Source organism: Pogoniulus pusillus, chromosome 1 (genome assembly GCF_015220805.1).
Source record: "Pogoniulus pusillus isolate bPogPus1 chromosome 1, bPogPus1.pri, whole genome shotgun sequence".
Classification (NCBI taxonomy): domain Eukaryota; kingdom Metazoa; phylum Chordata; class Aves; order Piciformes; family Lybiidae; genus Pogoniulus; species Pogoniulus pusillus.
The window spans coordinates 7,755,482-7,780,619 of NC_087264.1; the positions used below are offsets into that span (position 1 = coordinate 7,755,482).

The 25,138-nt window shown below is 44.8% G+C and overlaps 1 protein-coding gene across 10 annotated transcripts in view; it reads left to right on the plus strand.

Annotated features, from left to right (window-relative positions):
* BRF1 (BRF1 RNA polymerase III transcription initiation factor subunit) overlaps window positions 1–25,138 on the plus strand; it is a 481,847-nt gene that overhangs the window by 366,392 nt on the left and 90,317 nt on the right. For 8 of the 10 annotated variants that reach the window (XR_010305870.1, XR_010305866.1, XR_010305858.1 and 5 more), the window contains exon 15: window positions 13,679–13,791. Coding sequence is in view for 4 of the 10 variants with exons in the window: in XM_064159979.1 (XP_064016049.1) it covers window positions 13,679–13,791 (113 nt within the window). In the remaining 6 variants the exon portion in view is untranslated. Of the gene's footprint in view, window positions 1–13,678; window positions 13,792–21,292; window positions 21,756–24,655; window positions 24,780–25,138 lie in introns of those variants that run through there. The other 2 variants (XR_010305931.1, XM_064159481.1) reach the window with 2 other exon arrangements.

The following is a 25,138-nucleotide window of genomic DNA, read 5'->3' on the forward strand; positions in this document are numbered from 1 at the left end:
ATGATGTTGGAAAGAGACTTTCCACTGTTTCTTCTCTGTATATTTAAATTGTTATGCCCCTGCAGGGAGAATTCATTGCCAGTTCCCCACAGCCATTTTCTGTTTGGTGTTTTTCTCCTCTTCCAGCATGCCACTGCAGTGGCCCTGTTTACTTTGTAGGACCTTAGTGAATAAGCTTAGCTCCACACACAAAAGTCTTATGCATCCAGCTCTAGGCTGGAGGCAGATAAAGACTCAAGTGTGCTATCCATTCTCCAAAGCACTGGAGTGGAACTGAGAGTCCAGGGGAACTGAAGGTTTGTTTAATGGTGGTGGAGACGGGAAGTGAGCCTGAGGTGCAGGCTGCCTGTGTGGCACACAGTGCTGAGGAGAACAAGGATGCTGTTATTAAAGCAGGGTCCAGGAGAGGAAAGGGAGCACTGAGAGACTTTAGAAAGGAGTTTGTTTCACTGGAGAAGGCAGCCGATGGCAATGAGCCCCAAGAGGCTGAATACATCATCAGAGAAGCAGAAATGAAGCAAGCTACTGAACGAAGTGACTTTGAGGCCAGCAGTTATTGGTTTGGAAGTATCCCCTGTGGTGCAGGTCACTTGAGGAGTGTGTGTGCATGGAGGGCTACACACTCCCCAGCGACACCTTGGTTGGATGGTGTTAAATAAGGTTGTAAGAATTGGACGACAAAGCATTATGGGTTGGAGGGGATTGGACTGCAAGTCCCCTGCAGCAAAGGACACTTTCTTTCCTTGTCTGCAGGCTGCCTGACACAGCAGGGGCCCTGGTCTGTCATTACAGCTTACTCAATGCTAGCTCTGTCCAAATAACCAGTATGATGGCTGACTGGCAGGAGCTTTGAAGGGGGAAAATGGCAATTACAAACTAAATAGAAAGGGGAAATAATGGAAAGATGGAAGTTATAGACCAGAACTGACCACGAAATGGAAAGACTTTCTGGAAACCTAATAAAGCATCATTACCTTTGCTACAAGTACTTGGAGAGCTGCAGCAGTAGAATACGATTTGGAGAAGTGCTGTCTGCTCAGCGCCAGCTGTAGCCCTTGGATCAGAGGTGCTGGCCTTTTCTATCAACCTTTGTTCTGTTTTCACATAAAAAAACCCCAAAATTGGTAACACTGCTGTCCCTCTACCCTGCCAGTTCCTCTTCCCTTTGGTAGCAGCAGCATGTAAATATCTGTAATTTGATTTTTCTGCAGTTTGCTGAAGAAAGGTGATCTCTGCCAACTGTGAATCCCTTGGGGTATTAAAGGGGATTGGGGAGAGGGGATGAAATGAATACAGTTCCAATTCTCTCTAGATAGGTTTTAATTTCATTTTTCCTTAGGAAGGTGTATTCAGTGGCCCTTCTTGCTTTTCCACCAGAGATGTGATTACCTTGTAGCACTTCAGAATATTTTTCTATTGGTATTTACCAAGCCATAAGAAAGAGACACTGAAAAAGACCTAGATTTAGGCTACAAGAATGTACAGAAGACCTTATTTAGTGTGAAATTAAACAAGGATAGATACCTGCTTATAATCCCTAGCATAAAGGGAGGTTGTAGACAGGTGGGGGTTGGTCTCTTCTGCCAGGCAACAGAACAAGGGGACACAGTCTCAAGTTGTGCTGGGGGAAATATAGGCTGGATGTTAGGAGGAAGCTGTTGGCAGAGAGAGTGATTGGCATTGGAATGGGCTGCCCAGGGAGGTGGTGGAGTCACTGTCCCTGGAGGTGTTACAGAAAAGCCTGGCTGAGGCACTTAGTGCCATGGTCTAGAGGACTGGATAGGGCTGGATGATCTTGGAGGTCTCTTCCAACCTGGTTGATTCTATGATTCTATGAAACCAACACCCCTGTTTCATCACTATTGCAAGAAAGAAAGGTAACCTCTGTAGATTTTTTTTTTTTTACCAAGGTAAAAGAACTCCAATATCTGGAATCTGTTTACTCCTTGTATTAGAATAACAACTGATAAGCAAACTAAACAGGATGACTTGGTTAAAAAAATAACTTCTTCGATCACATTCACAAAAAGCCCTCAGCAAACCACTTACTTGTCTACATACCTGCTTTTTTACTGAATCATAGAATCATAGAATCAATATATCAATATTTGAGAAGGGTTTGAAATGATAACAATTATTCCTTTAATGAAAAGGAGAGGTGAGGGGCCTGGAACACAGCCCTGTGAGGAGAGGCTGAGGCAGCTGGTGGTGTGCAGCCTGGAGATGAGGAGGCTCAGGGGTGACCTCATTGCTGTCTACAACTACCTGAAGGGAGGTTGTAGCCAGGTGGGGGTTGGTCTCTTCTGCCAGGCCTACCAGCAACAGAACAAGGGGACTTAGTCTCAAGTTGTGGTGGGGGAGGTCTAGGCTGGATGTTAGGAGGAAGTTCTTCCCAGAGAGAGTGATTGGCATTGGAATGGGCTGCCCAGGGAGGTGGTGGAGTTGCCATCCCTGAAGGTGTTGAAGCAAAGCCTGGCTGAGGCACTTAGTGCCATGGTCTAGTTGACTGTCTAGGGCTGGGTGCTAGGTTGGACTGGATAATCTCAGAGGTCTCTTTCAACCTGGTCGATTCTATTCTATGATTTTATGAAAAGAAAGAATTAAAAAAGGGAAAAGAAAGAAGTAAAAAAGAAGCTATTAGCTAACTGCTGTGTGTCAGCTGGTGAGCTTGATCAGCAGTGCATTTAGTAGTGTTGTTCACTGTAATAGTTGTATGTCCCTCAGAAATAGAAAGTTAGCTTCCAACTGACTGCAGAAATTCAATAATATTAGTATGTAGTGCAAAATATTGCAAGAGTGACAACGAGGAAGCAGTCAGCAGCAGTGACAAAGTCCTTCCTGTTGTCTGTTTGAGGCCCCTATTGTATCTCTTAATTTAGCCAGCTGCCAAGAATTACATTTATATTCCCTTCCAGATATCTGAGTTTGGATAGATCTTTTGACTTTCTCCACTCTGTCCAAGTGTTCCTTAACACAGATTATCACAGAATCAAGCAGGCTGGAAGAGGCCTCCAAGATCATGCAGTCCAACCTAGCACCCAGCCCTAGACAATCAACTAGACCATGGCACTAAGTGCCTCATCCAGGATTTGCTTCAACGCCTCCAGGCACGGCGACTCCACCACCTCCCTGGGCAGCCCATTCCATGGTCATGACTTTGAACTCTTCCCAAGAAGTTCTTGCCTCCTGTATAAAATGGTTATTCAAAAGCAATCACAAGCCAAGGATCTTGCTGTTAACATGGGCATGGACTAAACAAACAAACAATTCAAACCCACACTTTTAATTTAGGATGCTGCTACTGGGATGTACTGTACCATAGTGCTAAGTATCTGATGCACAGCTGCACTGTCAACTCAGAGCAGACACTTCTTTTTCTGTGTTTGTGTATGCTGGGCTGTGGAATTCCTACACAGGAACAAAATCAGATGAGCAGTGGCAATGCAGGGCATGCCCATAACTAATTAGTGGTCTGAAATTTGAACTCTGCCTTTCTGATTGGTGTCCTGCTGACCTTTCCTTCTACCTGCCCATACAGCCTTGGCCTCCTCAGAGCCACACTCTATAATTTTCTAGTTTTGTCTTTTGGGGGTTGACAGCACAACTAAGTGCAGGGATGTGGGTTAGCTCTGCCCCTTTCCAGAGCCAGACAGGCATCAGCTCCCTCCTGTTCAAAAACACTGTAATGGGGTGAGTCCTGCTGAGAAAGAGGACTCATTAGCGCAGTCACAGTGTGTGCTAATGAGTCTAAATAGCTTCTGGAGGAAGCTCATGGCTTTCCAGCACATGGAGTGGGTGGAGCACTGCCCCTTACAGAAGTGTCAGCATCTCCTTTGCTGGCTCTGGTTTGCTGAAGCACACGTTTCAGGGGGAAAGGGAAGAAAAATGGATAGATTTCTAATTTCTTGCCTGTTCCTTCCACAAACAACCCTTCCCTGGAGCCTGCAGATTTATCACAGCTGAGAGGGAATTCTGTGGCAGCTTCTTATTAAAATATTGGCAGCCTATTACGGTTCCTCACAAATGATGCAGATGGATCACCAACTGAAACAGTGCTGAAAGGCAGCTCTGTCTGAGGTGAAACACTCTCTGCCCATCACTGCTACCTGCACTTTTCCTCACCGTTAGGCACATTTCATTTTTAAAATTTTGCCTACCTCAGCAAATCAAGATCCTGAAAGTTATTTCAGAGGCTCTCTTATCTCTTAACAAATATCTACGGGCTGTAGCTGTCCTGACCTTGAATTGGTTATCCCTGCATTTCTCACATCAAGATTAGATTATTGCGACTCCCTCCTGACAGCCTGGCCTGATAAGAGCCTGTACTATTTCCAGCTGGTGCTGAATGCCACTGCCAGGCTCTTGCAAAAGAGAGATGATCTCCGTGTTTCACCTCTGGCCAAAGTGCTGTGTTATTTGCCAGTTAAGCAATATATCGCCTTGAAGAGTTCCCTGGAAAAGATGAACCACATCTTTAATCCACATGTATGTGTGTGCTTGGAGAAGTGAGATGAGGCTCCTCAAATCAAGAGAGCTGTTGAGATGCTGGAACGTGTCCAGAGAAGGGTGACGAAGCTGGTGAGAGGCCTGGGACACAGCCCTGTGAGGAGAGGCTGAGGGAGCTGGGGGTGCTTAGTCTGGAGAAGAGGAGGCTCAGGGGTGACCTCATTGCTGCCTACAACTACCTGAAAGGAGGCTGTAGCCAAGTGTGGGTTGGTGTCTTCTGCCAGGCAAGCAGCAACAGAACAAGGGGACACAGTCTCAAGTTGTGCCAGGGGAGGTCTAGGCTGAATGTTAGGAAGAAGTTCTTCACAGCAAGAGTGATTGGCATTGGAAGGGGCTGCCCAGGGAGGTGGTGGAGGTACCGTCCCTGGAGGTCTTCAAGAAAAGCCTGGCTGAGGCACTTAGTGCCATGGTCTAGTTGATTGTGTAGGGCTGGGTGCTGGGTTGGAGTGCATGATCTTGGAGGTCTCTTCTAACCTGGTTGATTCTGTGATTCTATGAAAGCATGGGTTGGTGCCTACTACCCCATGTGATGATGATAGGAAGGGCACTTGGCACCCAGCCTGCCATCACCTGCATTACTGACATATCGTTTGCAGCTCATTTCTAAATAGGATGGCATAGGTCTAGCTGATTTTCCCAATATCTTTGATTTAGTCAGATAATAGTAAACTTTTTAATTGATATCAGCTATGTCTGTAAGGTCCAGGCTGCCTTGCCCTGCTGGCTGATGACTCCCGTGTTTCACAAAATCAGATACAAGACACTGCTGATGGCAGGGCTGGGAGCAGGAGGTGCTCTGTGGCTAGATGCAGCAGTTCTGTACCCAGCATTAGAGTGAAGCTTGCACACACAGCCTGCTTTAGCAGATGTGAATAGATCAGGAAATCATCATATGTTGTATCACACCATGGTGCATTACTACAAACATTGCGAGGTGGTGGGAAACTACGAAATAGCAGTTGAAAAATGAGTAGTATGGGGCCTTTAAAGGAGAAAGCAGTGCAGGGGATGACTGAAATGTGATGTTGTTCATGATCTAATAAAAACAAAAGTGAGTGAAGTTCTTCTTTACTTCCTGGCATTTTTGTTCCATTTTCCTCCCTTTTTCCTGTATTATAAATATTTCCAGCTTCTGTGTTTGGTTGGGAAAAGGAAACTATATTTTGCTGAAGAAGATCTTGAAATTCTTGCTTGATTCTCTTTTTATTTAGAGCTATACACAGAATCATAGAATCAACCAGGTTGGGAGAGACCTTCAAGATCATCCAATCCAACCTATCCCCCAGCCCTATCCAGTGAACTAGACCATGGCATTAAGTGCCTTATCCAGTCTTACATTTTTCCATCCTTGATATTTGGGGCATAATGAGAAACTGTAGCATCTGCCCAGGCTGACCCATTTTCCCTCTGCTCCAAAAAAAATAAATGAGCTTCTCTCTCCAAAACTAAAGGACTAAACCTTCTTCCAGCCTGCCAAGGGGCTGCTGGTGGTAGAAACTTTGGTGTTAGAACTTCATATTCTAGTTTAAGTAAATAGTTTGGCTTGTTTCTTTTTCTCTTTTCTTTTCTTTTCTTTTCTTTTCTTTTCTTTTCTTTTCTTTTCTTTTCTTTTCTTTTCTTTTCTTTTCTTTTCTTTTCTTTTCTTTTCTTTTCTTTTCTTTTCTTTTCTTTTCTTTTCTTTTCTTTTCTTTTCTTTTCTTTTCTTTTCTTTTCTTTTCTTTTCTTTTCTTTTCTTTTCTTTTCTTTTCTTTTCTTTTCTTTTCTTTTCTTTTCTTTCAATGTCCAGATCTACATACAAAAGAGGCTCTTCCAGGGTTTTTAATCTTTGATAACTCAAAAATACCAAGTAATTCTAAAGTACCAGTGATTGAGACTAGGTGGATGCTTCTCTTCTGTGCCTTGCTGGCTCCAGAGGACAGCCAACATTGACAGTACTAAGACAAAGGCTATGTTAGATTCAGTATTGCTACTTTGTGATTGTACAGATGCAGGTAGAACGAGTGTTTGCTGCTGTTGTATTTTGCTGTCATATCAAAACCAAGGTTTGTATTGTTAACTAACTTCACATAAGCTGGGAACTTTTAACTTGCCATTAGTTGCAAAGGTAAAAGTGAACTACTGTAGGGCTTCCTGGAGTCACTTCTCTGTGTTTGAGGTTGGAATTCTGCAGGAGAGGAGAGATTTTGTCTTACTTTCATCATTTGAATATTGGGAGTGAAGAGAGTGGTCCTAGAATCATAGAATCAAGCAGGCTGGAAGAGACCTCCAAGATCATCCAGTCCAACCTAGCACCCAGCCCTAGACAATCAACTAGACCATGGCACTAAGTGCCTCAGCCAGGCTTTTCTGTAACACCTCCAGGGACAGCCACTCCACCACCTCCCTGGGCAGCCCATTCCAATGCCAATCACTCTCTCTGCCAACAACTTCCTCCTAACATCCTGCCTAGACCTCCCCTGGCACAACTTGAGACTGTGTCCCCTTGTTCTGTTGCTGGCAGCCTGGCAGAAGAGACCTGGCTATGACCTCCCTTCAGGGAGTTGTAGACAGCAATGAGGTCACCCCTGAGCCTCCTCTTCTCCAGGCTAAACACCCCCAGCTCCCTCAGCCTCTCCTCAGAGGGTTTGTCTTCCAGGCCCCTCACCAGCTTTGTCACCCTTCTCTGGGCATGTTCCAACACCTCAACATCTCTCTTGAATTGAGAAGCCCAGAACTGGACACAGGACTCAAGGGGTGGCCTGACCAGTGCTGAGTACAGGGGAAGAATAACCTCCCTTGTCCTACTGGCCACACTGTTCCTGATCCAGGCTGGGATGCTTCTTGGCCACCTGGGCACACTGCTGACTCATCTTCAGCCTACTATCTATCAGTACCCCCAGGTCCCTTTCCTCCTGGCTGCTTTCCGCCCACTCTGTCCCCAGCCTGTATTGCTGCTTGGAGTTGTTGTGCCCAAAGTACAGAACCCTGCACTTGGCCTTGTTAAATCTCATCCCTTTGGCCTCTGCCCACCCATCCAGCCTGTCCAGGTCTCTCTGCAGGGCTCTCCTATCTTCCAACAGATCAACACCTGCCCCTAGCTACTGTCTACCAGTACCCTCAGGTCCCTTTCTGCCTGGCTGGCTCTCTATTCCTTGAGATTATATCAGAGAGTAATAATGTAGTATGGAGAAACTAAAAATTGCGTGGAGGTGCTTTGCCTTAACTTCTGTAGCCCATCTTTTGCCAGTTTTTGTTGCTTTCACAATCCAATGTCTTCTCCTAAATATAAAAAAAAAAGGAGAATCTTCTAAGCAGATGAGCTCAGTCTGCTTCAAGAAATATCATATTCACAAAGCATATGCACTACTCAAAATAGCTAATTTCTTCTTAGCAATGATAGCTTTAGAATGCCCTTGACCTGCCAAAGAGGAGAGATTTGTACTACAGCAATATATAATATTTTAAAATTAAAAGAGGTTAAAAAGCAGAAAATGAAAAGCTCTTCGCATGCTCTTTGGTAATAAGTGAACTAATGCCAGCGATTTCCATGGCAACTGCAAACAGACCATCCTGTCCACCTCCATGTTATAAATAAAACAAAAATATTCTCCAAATTACATGCTGTGCCTATCTGTATTTGCTATCACCCTGTTCAGCAGACACAGGGAAATATTTCTGGATGTGATTTGTTAGGAAAAAAAATTACAAGGTTTATGCAAACTAAGCAGTCTTGGCGGGCTGCATTGCTTTGAGGAAATAATAAAAATAGCCTCCAAAACAATGCCATCCTTTTGCTGCTGATACTCGCTGAGATTTGCAAATAATTACAAGTCCCAAGCTGATAACTTACCAGCAGCTGGTGTAAATAGTACTAAACTTGCACTAGCATCATTCAAAATAGGAGTGAAAAGTATTTTGTAAAAGGCTAGGTGATGACAGGGATATCATAGAATCAGCCATGGTCTAGTTGACTGGATAGGGCTGGGTGCTAGGTTGGACTGAATGATCTTGGAGGTCTCTTATATAATCATAGAATCATAAAATCAACCAGGTTGGAAGAGACCTCCAAGATCATCCAGTCCAACCTAGCACCCAGCCCTAGACAATCAACTAGATCGTGGCACTAAGTGCCTCAGCCAGGCTTTTCTTCAACATCTCCAGGGACGGTGACTCCACCACCTCCCTGGGCAGCCCATTCCAATGCCAATCACTCTCTGGCAACAACTTCCTCCTAACATCCAGCCAAGACCTCCCCCGGCACAACTTGAGACTGTGTCCCCTTGTTCTGTTGCTGGTTCCCTGAGAGAAGACACCAACCCCCACCTGGCTACAGCCTCCCTTCATGTAGTTGTAGATCACTACATGTGCCTGATGGGATGCACCCAGTGACTGGAAGGTGTTTCAGCTCTTACTTTTGCCCAAATTGCAGTAGACCAGATCCACTTCTTGTGCTCTTGCTGCATCTCATAATCTCTTCTTGTGGTGGTTTAGGTGCTACCCCCCCCCCCCCACTTTTAGAAATGCCCCAGCTAACTCAGATGGGCTCCGGGAATATAAATGAAGTTATTTATTTACAGCAGCACAATGTACAAGCAGATATTTACAATATATGCAGTTATAGACAGAAATATACAAAGGACAAACAATACAGAAGCACAACTCCCCTCCCAGAAACCTGAGTCCCCAGGAGGGGTTCTCAACCACCCCAGCACCTCCCCCCTGCCCCTCTCAACCTTACCCCAATCTTGAGAAAGAATAGAGGTGCAGCCAAGAGGTTAAGAAGGAAGGTTAGTAGCAGTGAGGTTAAGGAGATGTGGCTCGGTCTGAAACCAAAAGCAGAGTGAGAGACAAAAATGGAGAATGTTATCTAATGTTTACTTCTTGTTCCCATACTTCTCAGCAGGACTGTGAGAGAAGAGACACAACCATGTTTTCTTTTCATAGCCAATTATCTACTTTCTCTCACCAAAACATTCTAGCCTGCTTCAAACTAGCACACTTCTGTTTTGTAAGTCTAACATATCAGCTACTCCACTTCACAGCAATTCTTTAGTCAGGGGCAAGTTTTCATCCTGGTCTTCTTTATGTCCATGAAGTGGTCTTTTCCATGAGTAGAGCTGCAGGGCTAGGATGAGGCTTTGGAGCAGGGAATAAAGGACAAGAATTTCTTATGCAAAAGCAGCTCAAGAATTTTTCCTTGGATTCCTCAGTCCCAGACTGCATTCAGCCAAGGGCAGGGCCTGCAGTGACAGCAGGGATACTGTGCACTCACTCTTGCTCCAGAAGGGTAGAGCTATTTTTTGAGTGTGGGATAGCCACTCAACATGCCTTTTTCTAGCCATAAGAGAAGGACTGAGAGATGCAGAGAGAGTTTTCTGTGACAGCTGCTTCCATTAACTGCTCCTTGAGGCTGAGGTGACCTTGAAGGAATAACCAGTACTGCTAAAAGAAGGAATATGCATTAGGTTGAACCCATCACTCTCAGTAAGGTTTTTGCTGGGACTGCCCTGTCCATTTGCAGCTTGATCAGAATTCAGCAGCGCAATTGCTCTCTGGCCAGAGTCATTACCCTCCTATTGTGCTTACTCAGCGTCCTATCTGCTGGCTGACTGTGGCTAAGCAGATCACTTGATACTACTGGGTTTTTAAAGCACTTAGGAGTACAGGTTTAGTCTCTTTTCACACCTAGGTTCTCAGGTTGTATTGTATCGTCAAGTATTTGTGCTCACACATTCACGTTGTGTTCGTGGGAGATGTAAACATGGCAAAGGAAACTTTTATTTCCACTGGTGTGTGATGGATTATGCAAAATTAACAATCTGTATTAATTTTGATATCCAGGTGAAGGTTGTTAATAACTATGAACACTGTTTATTAACATTAAAACTCACCAGAAAACTTATTCACAAGGTTCAAAAATGCACAGTTTGGAAATTCATGCACTCAGGGAACAGGCAAAATTTAGAGCACTTGTTTCTTAAAGTGGCAAATGCAAACATTATGCTGGAAGAGAAGATTCTTGTGGTTAATTATACTGCTTATCCACTAGGAGGACACAGGAAGCACCTTTCTGCTTATAGCAGAAGGCAATTAATGAATTAGAAGAAGCTTTTATGTATCTACACACAAAATATTACCAGAGAGTACCCAAAGCATGGGGGGGGGGGGGGGGGTTTGCGGTTGGAGTTTCCCTTTTCTCAGGACGCTGGGAGTCTATAACATAGTCTCTGACCTGGTTCCTCTTGATTCCCGATTCAGCAGAAGCCTTACAGAGAGGCAGGCAGGATGCAATGAGTGTGCAGTCTTGGCACAATGTCACACTGGGTGTGCAGGCATCTAGAGTCTACTCCTGGTAAACTTGAGGCAGTGGTTTCCAGGCAATTTCAGGATGCAATGAGGCAGCAGCAGCACACACAACTACAACAGCAGAGCACACATTGTGTTTGCCTGCGTATCTCCTTTTATCAATGTAGCCAAGACTAATGGGCCTTTGGACACAGAATAGCCAATCAGAATGGCAGTTAGTCAAACCTGGCCATATTAGGTGAAGCCATAGGCTTGCTTTAAACAAATTTGGGAAAAGCATAGGCCTTGCACAAGGCAGACACAAGCTAAGTGTGTGTACCTTGTTTAGCACAGGAACAAAACAAATCTGGGCGGACCAGACTCTCCAGATTCAGAGGCTCCATGGTCTTTTGTCTTCTTTCCTGTGGTTGCTTCTCCCCAAAACAGAAGGAGGGAGAGCTGAAAAACATGCCTGGGCAAGCCAGGTGTGGGTTGGTCTCTTCTCCTAGACAACCAGCAAAAGAACAAGGGGACCCTGGAGGTCTTCAAGAAGAGACTGGATGAGGCACTTAGTGCCATGGTCTAGTTGTCTGGCTAGGGCTGGGTGCTAGGTTGGACTGGATGATGTTGGAGGTCTCTTCCAACCTTGTTGATTCTATGATTCTATGACACAGTCTCAAGTTGTGCCGGGGAAAGTATAGGCTGGATGTTAGGAGGAAGTTCTTCCCAGAGAGAGTGATTGGCATTGGAATGGGCTGCCCAGGGAGGTGGTGGAGTCGCTGTCCCTGAAGGTGTTCAAGAAAAGACTGGCTGCGGCACTTAGTGCCATGGTCTGGTTGATTGTGTAGGGCTGGGTGCTAGGTTGGACTGGATGATGTTGGAGGTCTCTTCCAACTTGGTTGATTCTATGATTCTATGATTCTATGTATAAGCCTATTTTGGCCCATCAGGCCTTCCACAACACAGTGCCATCAAATGATCTATCCCTTAACTTAAAAGAGAAAATTCTAATGGCTGGTCTTCATTGTTTGCTTGCAGACAGAAATCTCTAAAAATGCATTATCCTTCCTGGGTATGTTAATGTTTTGGGGCTTTTAAATCACTTTATTAGATGAATATATTAAGCCAGGGCTGATTCCTGAAGTTAGTTGCATTTTCCTGTGTTTGTATATGTATAAAGAAGAACACAGATTTATTTTTGTATTACGCATTTTCATTTCCCTTAAACATTCCAAAGATTGAAGAGAAGCTTATTAATACAGCATAATGAGCACCTCAGAACAGCAGTGAGGATTTAATAGATTCTGTTTATTAAAGATGATTTTTGTTTTTTCCCAATTCAAATTGCAGGCAAGGTTTATAATTATGGCACAAACTGTTTCAAGTGCATTTTGCTCTGTTAAAAATCTAGGTGGCGGACAGTGCTGCACTGAAATCAGAGCCAGAAATGTGACCCCCTGAATCCCTCCATTCTGAGGTTTTAAAAACCACAATTGAGGGTGATGTGGAAGGGGAAATGTCTCCATTTTCTGATATTGAATGGTGAATCCTGTCTCATCCCAGGCTTGGCTCAGCCACCTCAGATTCCACCTTCCCCTTATTTACGCTGGAGATCTCTGCTGTTTACATTAAAGATCTCTGCAACCTGTTTGAAATTGTGCTGACAAGTTTAGCCCATTTTGTAGTGTCAGACATACCTTATGGTAGTCTCTGAGTTTACACTGACTTTTAACTTTAAAGGAATAGGCAGATGGCTGAGGAGATTTGTCAGTACTGCACCTTCAGTGGGGAAAGACCTACAACACACAATGTGAAGGCATCGTGGTAAGGATGCTCACTGGTGGAGTCACTGTCCCTGGAGGTACTCAACAAAAGCCTGGATGAGGCACTTAGTGCCATGGTCTAGTTGATTGGCTAGGGTTGGGTGCAGGGTTGGACTGGATGATCTTGGAGGTCTCTTCCCACCTGGCTGATTCTCTACTTGGCCAACTGAGGTCAATTTGATGGGCTCATTAGAAGATGTGGTTTGTGTGTGGCAAACCTGGTTGCCTCAAGCTGCCTGTGAAGGATGGAAGAAGGGGCAATATAGCCTGAGCAATACTGCAGGATGTTATCCAGCAGAACCACAGGTGCACCCATACTCCATTCCACTGCTTCCAAATCCTGTGTCAGGGTGCTAAGGGAATAAATAAGCCTTAATGACTCTGACCAGCTTCACCTGGGCACCACACCCCTACCAGGGTTCTATTTAAACTGAAGCCTGGCCTTTCACTCTCTGCATGAGTTATGCTGCAGGTGAAGCTGTTGCTTGGGTGAGCTTTTGTGTTAGGTTGTAGGTAGCTGGTCTATTATTGGATGTCCTGAATATACATTGTAGGTTGTCTGTGGTCCTATATTTGGCCTTGAATTCTGGATGGACTTTGGACTCATGTTGTAGTCTTGTTTTCAGTCCTGCTTATGGCCCTGTCTCTATTTGTTCCTGATTAGCCTCCATGGCTGAGCTCCTGTATCTGGTGCACCACCTGCCTGCTCTTAAACTATTGATGGACTTGTTTACCACCATCTGTCTCTGCCTGCCACATTCAGTCTCCTTGGGGCTGCTGATGGGGCACTGCCTAGGCTAGGGTTGCCTTTGTCTCCCAGGCCATCTCTGCTTTGGGAGTCAACCATTTCTTGTTGCTCTCTCATGCTAACTCTATAGAGGTCTCTACTCCTATGATCTCTCACTTATTGCTCCTTGGTGCACAGGTACTTACCAAAGTAACATTCCTCTCAGCCTCAAGTTACACCCCGAGGGATGTCTACCCTAAACCAGGACTTCTATATTTAACTTCACATATCATTGCCACCGTGGTTAGGGGGAGTAAGAGTCTTAGGTCTCACTAGGTTGTTTTTCCCTTCCCTCCAGGTGTTGTCACTTCTCTTACAAGACCAAGCATCTGTATATATCTCTTTCCTTGGAGTCAGTGCCAATGAACAGAAGGATCCAGCAACCTGCTTGGGCTGTTCCTCCTTTGCCAGGTAATGGTGTTTTGTTACCCCCTTCTTTACATTATGCAGTTGGGGTAGGAGGAGTGGAGAGGACATCTGGTCCTTTATCTTTGTTTGGGGAGATGTAAGTAATTGACATGTCTCAGTGGGTACCAGGGGAAAGAAAAAAAAAAGATCCTTCAAGCCTCTCTGGTTGCTAAGAGACAGATGCTTCAACTTTGAAAGCCTCCATGCACACAGAGGACATTATCCTGGCAAATTGGACTTTCAAATCTGGTACCAAGGGAAAAAAGGTGATGCCCAAAAAATAGAGGGCATTTAGGTGATTTGATTTCGGAGACATCTGCTCTCCTTCACTGGGAGGGCAGGGGGCTCCTCCAGTTAGTGAACATATGTGATCACATTATATGTGTAATAAGTTTATCTGTGAGTGTTTTTCTCCTATGCTCACAGCCTGGCCAGGTGACCCTTTTTCTCTCCTTTTTTTTCTGTCCCAGTTAATTTTTAACTCAGCTTTTGTGTACGAAGCTCAATTATGTAGTCAGGCCATGTGCAGCACTTGCTTTGAAGCCCAGAGCAGGTTTGCATGCAGATGGAGAGCATGATTGAGTAGCAGTTTAAAGTTTTATACTCGTGGGATCTGCAAGCCTCCCTTGCAAGAGGCTATCACTGACTGCTGCAGGAGGCTAAAGCACAGAACCTGATGGTCTGTAGCTCTGGTGTCAGGAGCGGCAGCTGCCTCCCTTGCTTGTTTTGCTGTAGCTCCTCTGACTGTGTATCTTTCTTCAAAAGCACTGCTATTGACTGTCCTCCAAGTGAAGATTTAGAAAGGATGCAGTGAAGGCTAAAACCTCTCCTCTTTTCTGTGTTAAGCCTCTCTGCCCACCACGGTGGCAGGGAGTAAATGCTAGCACTGCTGCGCTGCTTCTGTCACCAAACCTGGGGTGCTCATGGCATAGTTTGCAAAGAGGTGCAAGCAGGTCTCTGAGCACCCTGTCTGTGAAGTGGGCTGGGAGGTTGATGTGTGCTCCAAATAGACACAGAGAAGCCATGGTGCTCTTATTGCCATCACTGTGCTGTAGGGGGTCTTACTCTCAAGCTGCTCTGCTGGCACGCCCTCTTCCACAGCTGGCCATGCAGTGCTTGCATGACCTTTTTGTGCTAGATGTAAGGTTGTGTTTGCAGGACAGTGAAGAGGGGAACTGAGATTTGAGACTGCTTAGTTCTGCGTTGCCCTGATGGGTAAGGCTTTCATTGCCCTGGGACTTTTGTGTGCTTGAACAAAGCTGTCTTTCAGAGAGGAACTCCTAGAGCTGTAGCTGCTAGTGCTTGGACACAGTGTTGTCAGTATCAGCTGTTTAGTGGACAAATAGTGGTTTCAGTTGTGGTTTCAATCTCAGCTATGGCGCAGTGAGAGTTTCAGGTGAGTGTGTTGTGCTTAATCTGGAAGTGCAGGAAGGACCTGGTTGATTCTATGACCCAGAATCTCAAAGGTGTCAGTCTGAATTCTGCTACTTGTGCAATGTTGAACACCTACATCAGGTACAGGCTTAGAATGCAAAGACTTCAGCTTACTGGGGTCTGGCTCAATCATCTTCAGTCTTAAAAACACTTTCAGTATTAAAACTAACCTCAAATAGAATAGAAAATATAAAGAATATCATAACATGCTATTCTAACAGTACCTATTGTTCTTGCTCCTTGTCATTACACTTTCTTTTTGGTGATCCTTTTGTAGGCATAAACAAACAAACAAAAAGATGATCATAGGATGGCTCAGGTTGGAAACGAACTTGGTGATCATCTACTCCAAGCTCCCTGCCATGAGCAGTGGTGCCTCTCAACTAGACTCAGCTGCTCAAAGCCTCATCCCACCTGGCTTGAACACCAGAACTAGAAGCAGTATTTGAGGTGGGGGTCTCCCAAGAGGGGAGTAAAGAGGAAGAATCACCACTCTTGACTTTGGAGAAGGAGGTTAGTTAAGATGGTGTAAGGCTGCTCATGCTCTGGAAAGCCTGATCCTCTCTCCTTCCAGACTAACGTGCCAAAAGGGGAGGAGGGGAAAAAAGCAACCTGTGAGGAGACTACCTCCTTCAATTCTTTCAGGAGCTGCTTCTGACCTTCACTTGTAGGCCTGCTTGACATCAGTAGCCAAATTTGGACCTGCTTGCTGTCTGTTTTGCTTTTGGGCAAGCACAAACCAGATCCAGGCTGGGCATCACACCAGAGAGCTTTTGAAGTTGAAAGCTTACAAAGCTAAGTGCAGGCCTTCTGTCAGTCTTATGCTTCACTGAGTAGTAGGATGATGGTTAATTTTTACCACTGCTAGATTTCTGAGGTGTTGCCTTTATGCATCTCATAATCTCACAGTAGCTTTGGAGTATGATCGGTACTGGCCACTTAAGCTAGATGGTTTCTAATTTATTTACTAATGAGAACATAAAAGATATAAAACACATGAAAAATGAAAAGAAGATACACAGAAAAGGGAATAGGAAGGAGGGGGAGTTGTTGATCTTTAGCCAGTATTTGTGATGAAAGCTGAAGCTGAGAGGCCCTTCCTGAGCCAGTTTCCTTCCAAGATCAGGACAAAGGGTCAGCAGTGTCATGGTGGACCAGAGACTAAGGGAGGAGATGATTATCATAGGCTGTGTGGGCATGCATGGCAGAGTTCATGCTTCTTGTGTTGCCTGTCCTTGTGGGACTGGTGCTGGATAAGATAGTCTATGAAGTGTTGACAGACCCATCCTGTTGCTGTTTTGCTCTCTAATTTCCAGCATACCCAGTTTAGGTTTGTCACTCCGCTCCTTGCCCTTCCTGTTTACCAGGTATGATCTAAACTCGGCCTTCTCTGAGCAAAGTCTCTGACCTTCCTGTTGAGGTGCATTCAGTCAATAGATTTCATTGACTTTTCTATGCAAAGCCACCCAAAAGGCTGATTTTAATTTCTGGTAGACAATAGACAGTGTATAGCCACATGTTCAGTCTCACTCTTGATGCTGTCCTTACTGTGTGAGAACTCTGCATTGTCACCTGGAGAAGAACCAGCCCAAAGCATTCTAGTTTTCCAGGAAATTAAGACTCTGAGCCAAACTTTTTAATGCAGTCTCTTTTCCAGCTTTTTTTTTTTGTCCTCTCCTCTCCTGCCTAATTGGAATCACCTGTCAGTGTGCATTCCTAATAGACTTTCCTGAGCACAGCTCCTGAACCCTACATGGTAATGTAAAACCATTGTTCTGTACTGTCTGTAACAGATGGGAAATGTAATCTTCTGGGTCCTGTGGCAGGGTCCTCTCATAATTATATGAACAATGAGAGAAGAAATGTTAAAGGTGCAATGTACATTTATTTCCCAACACCTTGCTTAAAGGGCAATGAGCTCAATTCTTACTTTAAGAGCTGAGAGCACATTGGTGTGAGAGACACAAATAGAGAATTGCCTACTGTGACTTTTATATATATGTGTGTACTCTCTACATTTCTCTCACCTTAGGCCTTTTAATCTAGCTTGCCACTCAGGCAGCTTTGAGTACTGGCATGCATTTAGCAGAGAGTGGGTGACAAAGTGTTGCTCACAATTAAGTGAATCTCAGAATATTTGTTTTCTGAATCTCTTTAGCCTGAAGTTATTGCTTCCCTCTCAGACCTGGAGAAGAGCTGTGTGGTCTTCTCCAGCTGCATGTCTGTTTGTGTATGATTTGTTTACTTAATTTTATTTTTGAAAGAGAAGCTTCCCTGCAAACCTGCCAGATTGGCCAAGAAGGCCAATGGGATCCTGGGGTGTATTAAGAAGAGTGTGTCTAGCAGATGAAGGGAGATTTTCCTTCCCCTCTACTCTGCCCTGGTGAGATCTCATCTCGAATACTGTGTTCAGTTTTGGGCTCCTCAGTTGAAAGAGGGACAGAGATCTGCTGGAGAGGGTCCAGTGGAGAGCTACGAGGATGATTAGAGGACTGGAGGGCATGGCTTATGAGGAGAGGCTGAGGGACCTGGGGCTTTTTAGTCTGGAGAAGAGAAGACCGAGAAGAGGATTTAATCAATGTTTATAGACACCTGAGGGCTGGTCAGGAGAAGGGGGACAGACTCTGCTCACTGCTTCCTGGGATAGGACAAGGAACAATGGGTGTGAATTGCATCAAAAGAGGTTCTGCCTCAACACAAGGGGGACCTTTACTGTAAGGGTCACAGAGCACTGGAACAGGCTCCCCAGAGAGGTTGTGGAGTCTCCTCTGGAGAACTTCAGGGCCTGTTTGGATGTGTTCCTCTGTTGTATCACAGTATCACCAAGGTTGGAAGAGACCTCATAGATCATCAAGTCCAACCCTTTACCACAGAGCTCAAGGCTAGACCATGGCACCAAGTGCCACGTCCAATCCTGCCTTGAACAGCTCCAGGGACGGCGACTCCACCACCTCCCCGGGCAGCCCATTCCAGTGTCCAATGACTCTCTCAGTGAAGAACTTTCTCCTCACCTGCAGCCTAAATTTCCCCTGGCGTAGCTTGAGGCTGTGTCCTCTCGTTCTGGTGCTGGCCACCTGAGAGAAGAGAGCAACCTCCTCCTGGCCACAACCACCCCTCAGGTAGTTGTAGACAGCAATAAGGTCACCCCTGAGCCTAGATCGTGTGGTCCTGCTCTGGCACGGGGTTTGGACTCACTGATCTCCTCTAGTCCCTTCCAACCCCTAACATCCTGTGATCCTCACACCTTTGAGGCTATACCAGGAGAAGACTTCTAAAGGATATTTTTACTAGGTATAATGACTTCAGTCTGCCTTTTTGACTGAGTCTGGAATCTGTTGGGATGCAAACATGAATATTCTGATATGTGGATGATGCATCTTCTTTGAGACAGCTTGTGTATAGTTATCAAGTCTATGATGTCATAAGCATGTATGTTTCAGACCAGTAAGACTTAACTGAAACTAAACAGATCAGACAATCAAAACACTGGTAGCACTTGCCCATCCCTCCCTGCCCCCCATTCTGCAGGTACTGAAGTAGCTTCAATGACAACCTTCAGAGAACTGAAAGAATCCAAACAATGCTTTTTTGCTGTTGGACAATGCCTTCCCTCTTCTCCTTCAGTGCGTCCTTTTCTGCCTTTAACCTGCCTGCTGGCAGCAAGCCAGGTATAAAGTCCCTGGTATTTGATCCTGTGCTATCCTCTTACCTTTCCTGGCCCAGGCATGCAGATCATTGTGCTATCTGACTCTGTTTGAAGTTCTAGTGTGATGAACTCCATTTCCCTATCAGACCTGCCAGTCTAGCTGGTTTCAGCATTTTAGCAATCTTCTGTGTGGGTTGGCTCATTACCCAAAAGGAGTGGAGTTTCATGCTGTACTTACTATGCCCTGCTTATGTTTAATCCCTCTCCACCATCAGCACCTTTGCCAAGAGCTGGAGTTGAGCTTTGCAAGCACTGCTTTGATCTTGTTTACACCACAGGTAACATCTGCATCAGCATTTGCATATTGATTCATGGTGGAGGGGTTAGCAAACCAGATTTTGTTTTAACAAAACAAGAGATGTTTTCCAATAATAATTCCTTTGTCTACAAGTACACACAGAGACACATACTTGCTTGGGTTCTAGATGTGCTTACAGCAGTCCCCTCCAATTCTTCAGTGTGTCCTTGTTGTGTGGGAAAATGAATGACACTCTGGATTCTGATCAGGAGAAAGGAATTAACCCCAATTTTTTGGAAGATCTTTTGAAAACAAACATGGCTCAATTGAAAGCTCAAACATCTCAGTTATCTAAAGTGTTTGTCAACTGTCAAATGTTTCAGTCATCAGGTATTTCTTAGTCACCATCAAAGATCACCTAACAAAGCTGCAGTGCAGATGTTAGTCTTTTGCTTTTCAACTTGCTGTTTTGCCCAGGATGATGTTAAAAATGTTGTTACTTTGAGTCCTGTTTCATAGGGAGGTAACACCTGTTGTGAAAACTGCTCTTTCAGTGTGGTGCTGGCTGGAGCCAGATGTGTATTAGTGCCACCACTGTTGTATTGTGGCATGTCACGTTACAGAATCAACCAGGCTGGAAGAGACCTCCAAGATCATCCAGTCCAACATAGCACCCAGCCTTATCCAGTCAACTAGATCATGACACCAAATGCCTCAGCCAGGCTTTGCTTGAATGCCTCAGTGACTTCACCACCTCCTTGGGCAGCCCATTCCAATACAAATCAATCTCTCTGGCAACAACTTCCTCCTAACATCCAGCCTAGGCCTCCCCTACCACAGCTTGAGACTGTGTCCCCTTGTTCTGTTGCTGGTTGCCTGGCAGAAGAGAGCAACCCCCTCCTGGCTACAGCCTCACTTCATGTAGTTGTAGACAGCAATGAGGTGTTTAAGGCCAGGTTGGATGAGGCTGTGGCCAACCTGATCTAGGGTAGGATGTCCCTGCCCATGGCAGGGGGGTTGGAACTAAATGATCCTTGTGTTCCCTTCCAACCTTGACTGATTCTATGATTCTATATTTTATTTGTATTAAGAGATCAACAGACTCCATGTGTTCCACAGCTAACAGCAGGGACCAATGTCTAGCCTTGAGCTCTGTGGTAAAGGGTTGGACTTGATGATCTGTGAGGTCTCTTCCAACCCTGATGATGCTGTGATACTGTGTTGAGAAGCCTTTTGTAGCTCTTTAAGCTTGGTTCTACTCAATTTAAAACAATAAGAATTTTGCTACTGACTTTGACAAGATTTTCATCCTGAAGTATCAAACTACAGGAACTCACTCACCTATCTTTGCTTGGTCCAGACTGGAAAAAAAATGTTTCTCTCATTGATATACAGAAGTGATGCATTCCTGTTAGATCATCAACTTAAATTTCCTCTTATCTATTCTAACAGCAGGAAATTAACAAAAAATAAAAAGGAAAAAAAGACAAAAAAGAATGAAGCAAAAGTAGTATGTTGAATTAATGATACAATTCATACATTTAAAGGAATTAAGAAAATAACTTTCCATATAAATTACTTCAGAAATACATCAGAGGCACAAATTAGGCCCTCAGAGGGAGGAGAAAGCATGAGGATGTAACACATGGTAATCAAATCATGTCATTTCATGGAGAGGTGATCAAAGCAGTAATGAAAACTGCAAGGTCACCTTGAGTTGAGGATTCAGTTTTGAGTGTTGAATGTTTCTTTCAAACACTTATCTTTTGGCTTTTGAGAACTGCAGTGACTTGGGAAAACGTTGTCCCTGTGCATGAATCACCATTAGTTCACAGCAATGTAAGGCTGAGTGTGTGCCTATAGATCACATTTGATGGGAGCTGAACTAGCCTACATTGGGCTCTGCGCCACCCCCACCCAGAAGGATAATAAGGCACAGTCAAGCGATGGATCAGGCTTAGTCTGCAGGATTCTCAGCCCAATTCTTTTCCTTCATAGGACATATACTGCTGTGAATAAAGACAATTAACTCTCCAGGCTTCCCAGGTGGCAGAAAACAGTGATGTGTTTTGTTTGTTTGCTAGGTTTTGATTTTTCTTTTGGTGTTTTTGTCTATTTTCTCTCAGTCTAAACCAAGTCTTCCTCTTCACTTCATGTGAACCAGAAAACCTGAGAAAAGTCTCTTTCAGACACATCAAGACAGTGTTTCCAAAATGAAATATGCTCCACAGATGTTGCATCTTCTCAGAGAAATGGATGATCTTGTCAGTCCTGCTGCTGGTAGCAGCTGCTTGTGTCTCAGAACTTGTGGCTGGGCTGGAGCCAGCACTGCTCTGGCTTTCACAGTCTCAGCTCTCCATCAGAGAACAGTCCTCTTGGGCTGCTGGGCCACAGCTGTTGACATCAGTGTCCTACGACAGCCACTTTTGGGACAACTTGCAGGAGAGATCTAGCCCAAGAATGGGCCAGCAGTCACTGAGACCATTTGTAAACACTATCTATGAAGGCCTCAAGGCCATGACTTGGAGATTGAGGCTCGTCTGCTCTTGAATGGTGTGCTTCATGCACAGTCCAGAGCTGGAGCCTCACAAAATCCTATCTCTTTAACTCTGACACAACCAATCTCTTGAGTCATTCCCAAATCTGGACCTCCACGCTGGCTGTAGCCATCATAGAATCCACCAGGTTGGAAGAGACCTCCAAGATCATCCAGGCCAACCTAGCACCCAGCCCTAGACAGTCAACTAGACCATGGCACTAAGTGCCTCAGCCAGGTTTTGCTTCAACACCTCTAGGGATGGTGCCTCCACCACCTCCCTGGGCAGCCCATTCCAATGCCAATCACTCTCTATGGGAAGAACTTCCTCCTAACATCCAGCCTATACCTACCCTGGCACAGCTTGAGACTGTGTCCCCTTGTTCTGTTGCTGGTTGCCTGGGAGAAGAGGCCACCACCCACCTGGCTACATCAAACTCAAGTGAATGTCTGCAGTTCTGGGGCCACAGGGTTTCATAATCTGCTATCATCATCATCTCGGTTTCTGCAAGGTGAGACAATGTGGAGAGCTTCATCAGATGTAAATGCATAGTTTTGGCTATGATGCTTTCTGAAGTAATCCAGTTTCCTTGAAAAAGATTTTAAGCTTAGTAGAAAATCCAATTTTCTGTTGAGAGAAAAATATTGTCAGTGGTTCTGGATCTTGTGGCAGTTCTTCTATTTCCCTGGGGTAGAATAGTACAAAGTAATCATAGAATCAACCAGGTTGGAAGAGACCTCCAAGATCATCCAGTCCAACCTAGCACCCAGCCCTAGACAATCAACTAGGCTTAATGGCTATCTGATGAATGAACTGCCCATTTCCACCAGGACCAGCAGGGTCATCTAGCTGAGAAATCAAGGAGAGAAGTCTGGAAACTGCTGATTACTGCCTGGGAACATGGTGACTCAATGGCTGTTTTTGTAGGTTATTGTACACTCTGTGTGGCAAAGCTCCCCACTGATGAATTGCAACTTAAATATGCCCCCAGTGGATGATTACTAAGTGTGGAAAGATTATTTATCTTCTCCAAATAATTTAAAACAAAATAACCCCTGGCTAATGAAAAGGAAAAATTTGTCACAAAGTCCCCTCAGTCCTGTTAAGTGTTCCAGCTTGAGAAGTATCAAGACCTGCACAAGGACATGGTCCTTGCAAGAAATGGAATAAAGTGCCTCCATTCTGCTGGTGACCTCAGTGGGAATATCTGGTTGCTGGAGAAAAATTGGTCTGTGCTTTGGGGGAGGCTGTTATGTGCCCAGACAGCTTTTCTGACACAGTACTGACAGTTGTTTGTAAACACTTCCAGCCTTGGTGGCACAGAGGATGCAGGATAATGTCAGATATTAATTGTGCTGTGAATAAATGCAGAGATAAAACTCTATTTTTATCACTAGCAAGGTAGTGGATATTTACTCTGCTTTCCTCAGTACTGCTTTTCATCTTGGTTGCATTGCATCAATAAGTGCATTCATTAAGAGCTTTTTTGCAAGCTCCTCACAGGCTGAATTCTCTTCTAAGAAGCAGCTGCTAATGCAGCTTATAAAGTAAGCATATGCAAGAGCTGGGGCTCTTCAGTCTGGAGAAGAGAAGGCTTTGAGGAGACCTTATAGTGGCCTTCCAGTATCTGAAGGGAGCCTACAGGAAGGCTGAGAAGAGACTATTGACAAGGTCTTGTATCACAATATCACCAAGGTTGGAAGAGACCTCACAGATCATCAAGTCCAACCTTTTACCACAGAGCTCAAGGCTAGACCATGGCACCAAGTGCCACGTCCAATCCTGCCTTGAACAGCTCCAGGGACGGCGACTCCACCTCCCCAGGCAGCCCATTCCAGTGTCCAATGACTCTCTCAGTGAAGAACTTTCTCCTCACCTCAAGCCTAAATTTCCCCTGGTGCAGCTTGAGGCTGTGTCCTCTCATTCTGGCACTGGCCACCTGAGAGAAGAGAGCAACCTCCTCCTGGCTACGACCTCCCCTCATGTAGTTGTAGACAGCAATAAGATGTAATTACAGGACAAGGAGTAATGGGTTTAAACTGGCAGAGGGGAGATTCAAACCAGATATTAGGAAAGGGTTCTTTCCAGTGAGAGTGGTGAGACACTGGCACAGGTTGCCCAGGGAGGCTGTGGATGCTCCCTCCCTGGCGGTGTCCAAGGTCAGGTTGGAGGAGCCCTTGAGCAACCTGTTCTAGTGGGAGGTGTCCTTGCCTGTGGCAGGGGGCTGGAACTGGGATGATCTTTGAGATCACTTCCAACCTAAACCATTCTATGATTCAAGTAGCTTTAATTTGCTCCAAAGGAGTGGAATACCCCAGCTAAATCCATAAAAAATATGGACTATGCTTCATAAAAGAAATTAGGGACACTTCCAAAGACTCTCCAGAATTTATCTGTGCCCTCACATGGATTCTATGTGTGGATGAGGTGAAATATGGTTATGTACCATTGCATGTACAGTATGCATATCCACACCTAGTCTACAGCATAGATTTTTATAGCTGTTAAATTTCCTTTTCATTATAGTTGATTTGCTAAGATGAAGGCTTGTTTTATCAAAACTAATTACATGGTATGTATTTAATGTTCAGTCCCTAAGGTTTTTGTAGTAATAAAATTGATTGTTACTGATTAAAATGGTTCTATTACATCAGCTTAATGTCACTTGAGGTGAATGCAGTGTTAGAAAAATGGCCATAAAAATGTTGAATAGGAAATGCAGGGGCAAAGATTAAAGAAAGGGAAAAGATTTTATTGAATGGGCAATAAAAAAAAAAAAGACTTTGAAAACATTTGAGTTGGCAGGGAGAAATATCTGAATTGTATACAAAATCTTACTGTCATTATAGTTTTTATGCAGCTCATTGGACTACTGTTTTCCAGATCCTAGGCAGGTTTTCAATACATAAGCATAAAAATCAGTCTTTGTCTTAATTTCTTGTGTCATTACAGGTCTGGATTAGAAAGGTAAAACTGTCCATAGGGTGGCAAAAATGAAGATGAGATTTTGAGATTTGAAAAGAAATCTACCTAATAACAAGGATCCTTTATTTCCCTATCAAAGTAAACACAGGAGGTAATTAGGGTTGGTTACAGGGGAGGGGAGGGCAAAGGCTCTGATGCAGTTGTTGTTGCCTGGCAGAAGAGACCAACCCCCATCTGGCTACAACCACCTTTCAGGTAGTTGTAGACAGCAATGAGGTCACCCCTAAGGCTCCTCCAGGCTAAACACCCTCAGCTCCCTCAGCCTCTCCTCAGAGGGTTTGTCTTCCAGGCCCCTCACCAGCTTTGTCACCCTTCTCTGGACATGTTCCAGCACCTCAACATCTCTCTTGAATTGAGGGGCCAAGAACTGGACACAGTACTCAAGGGGTGGCCTGACCAGTGTTGAGTACAGGGGAAGAATAACCTCCTTTGTCCTACTGGCCACACTGT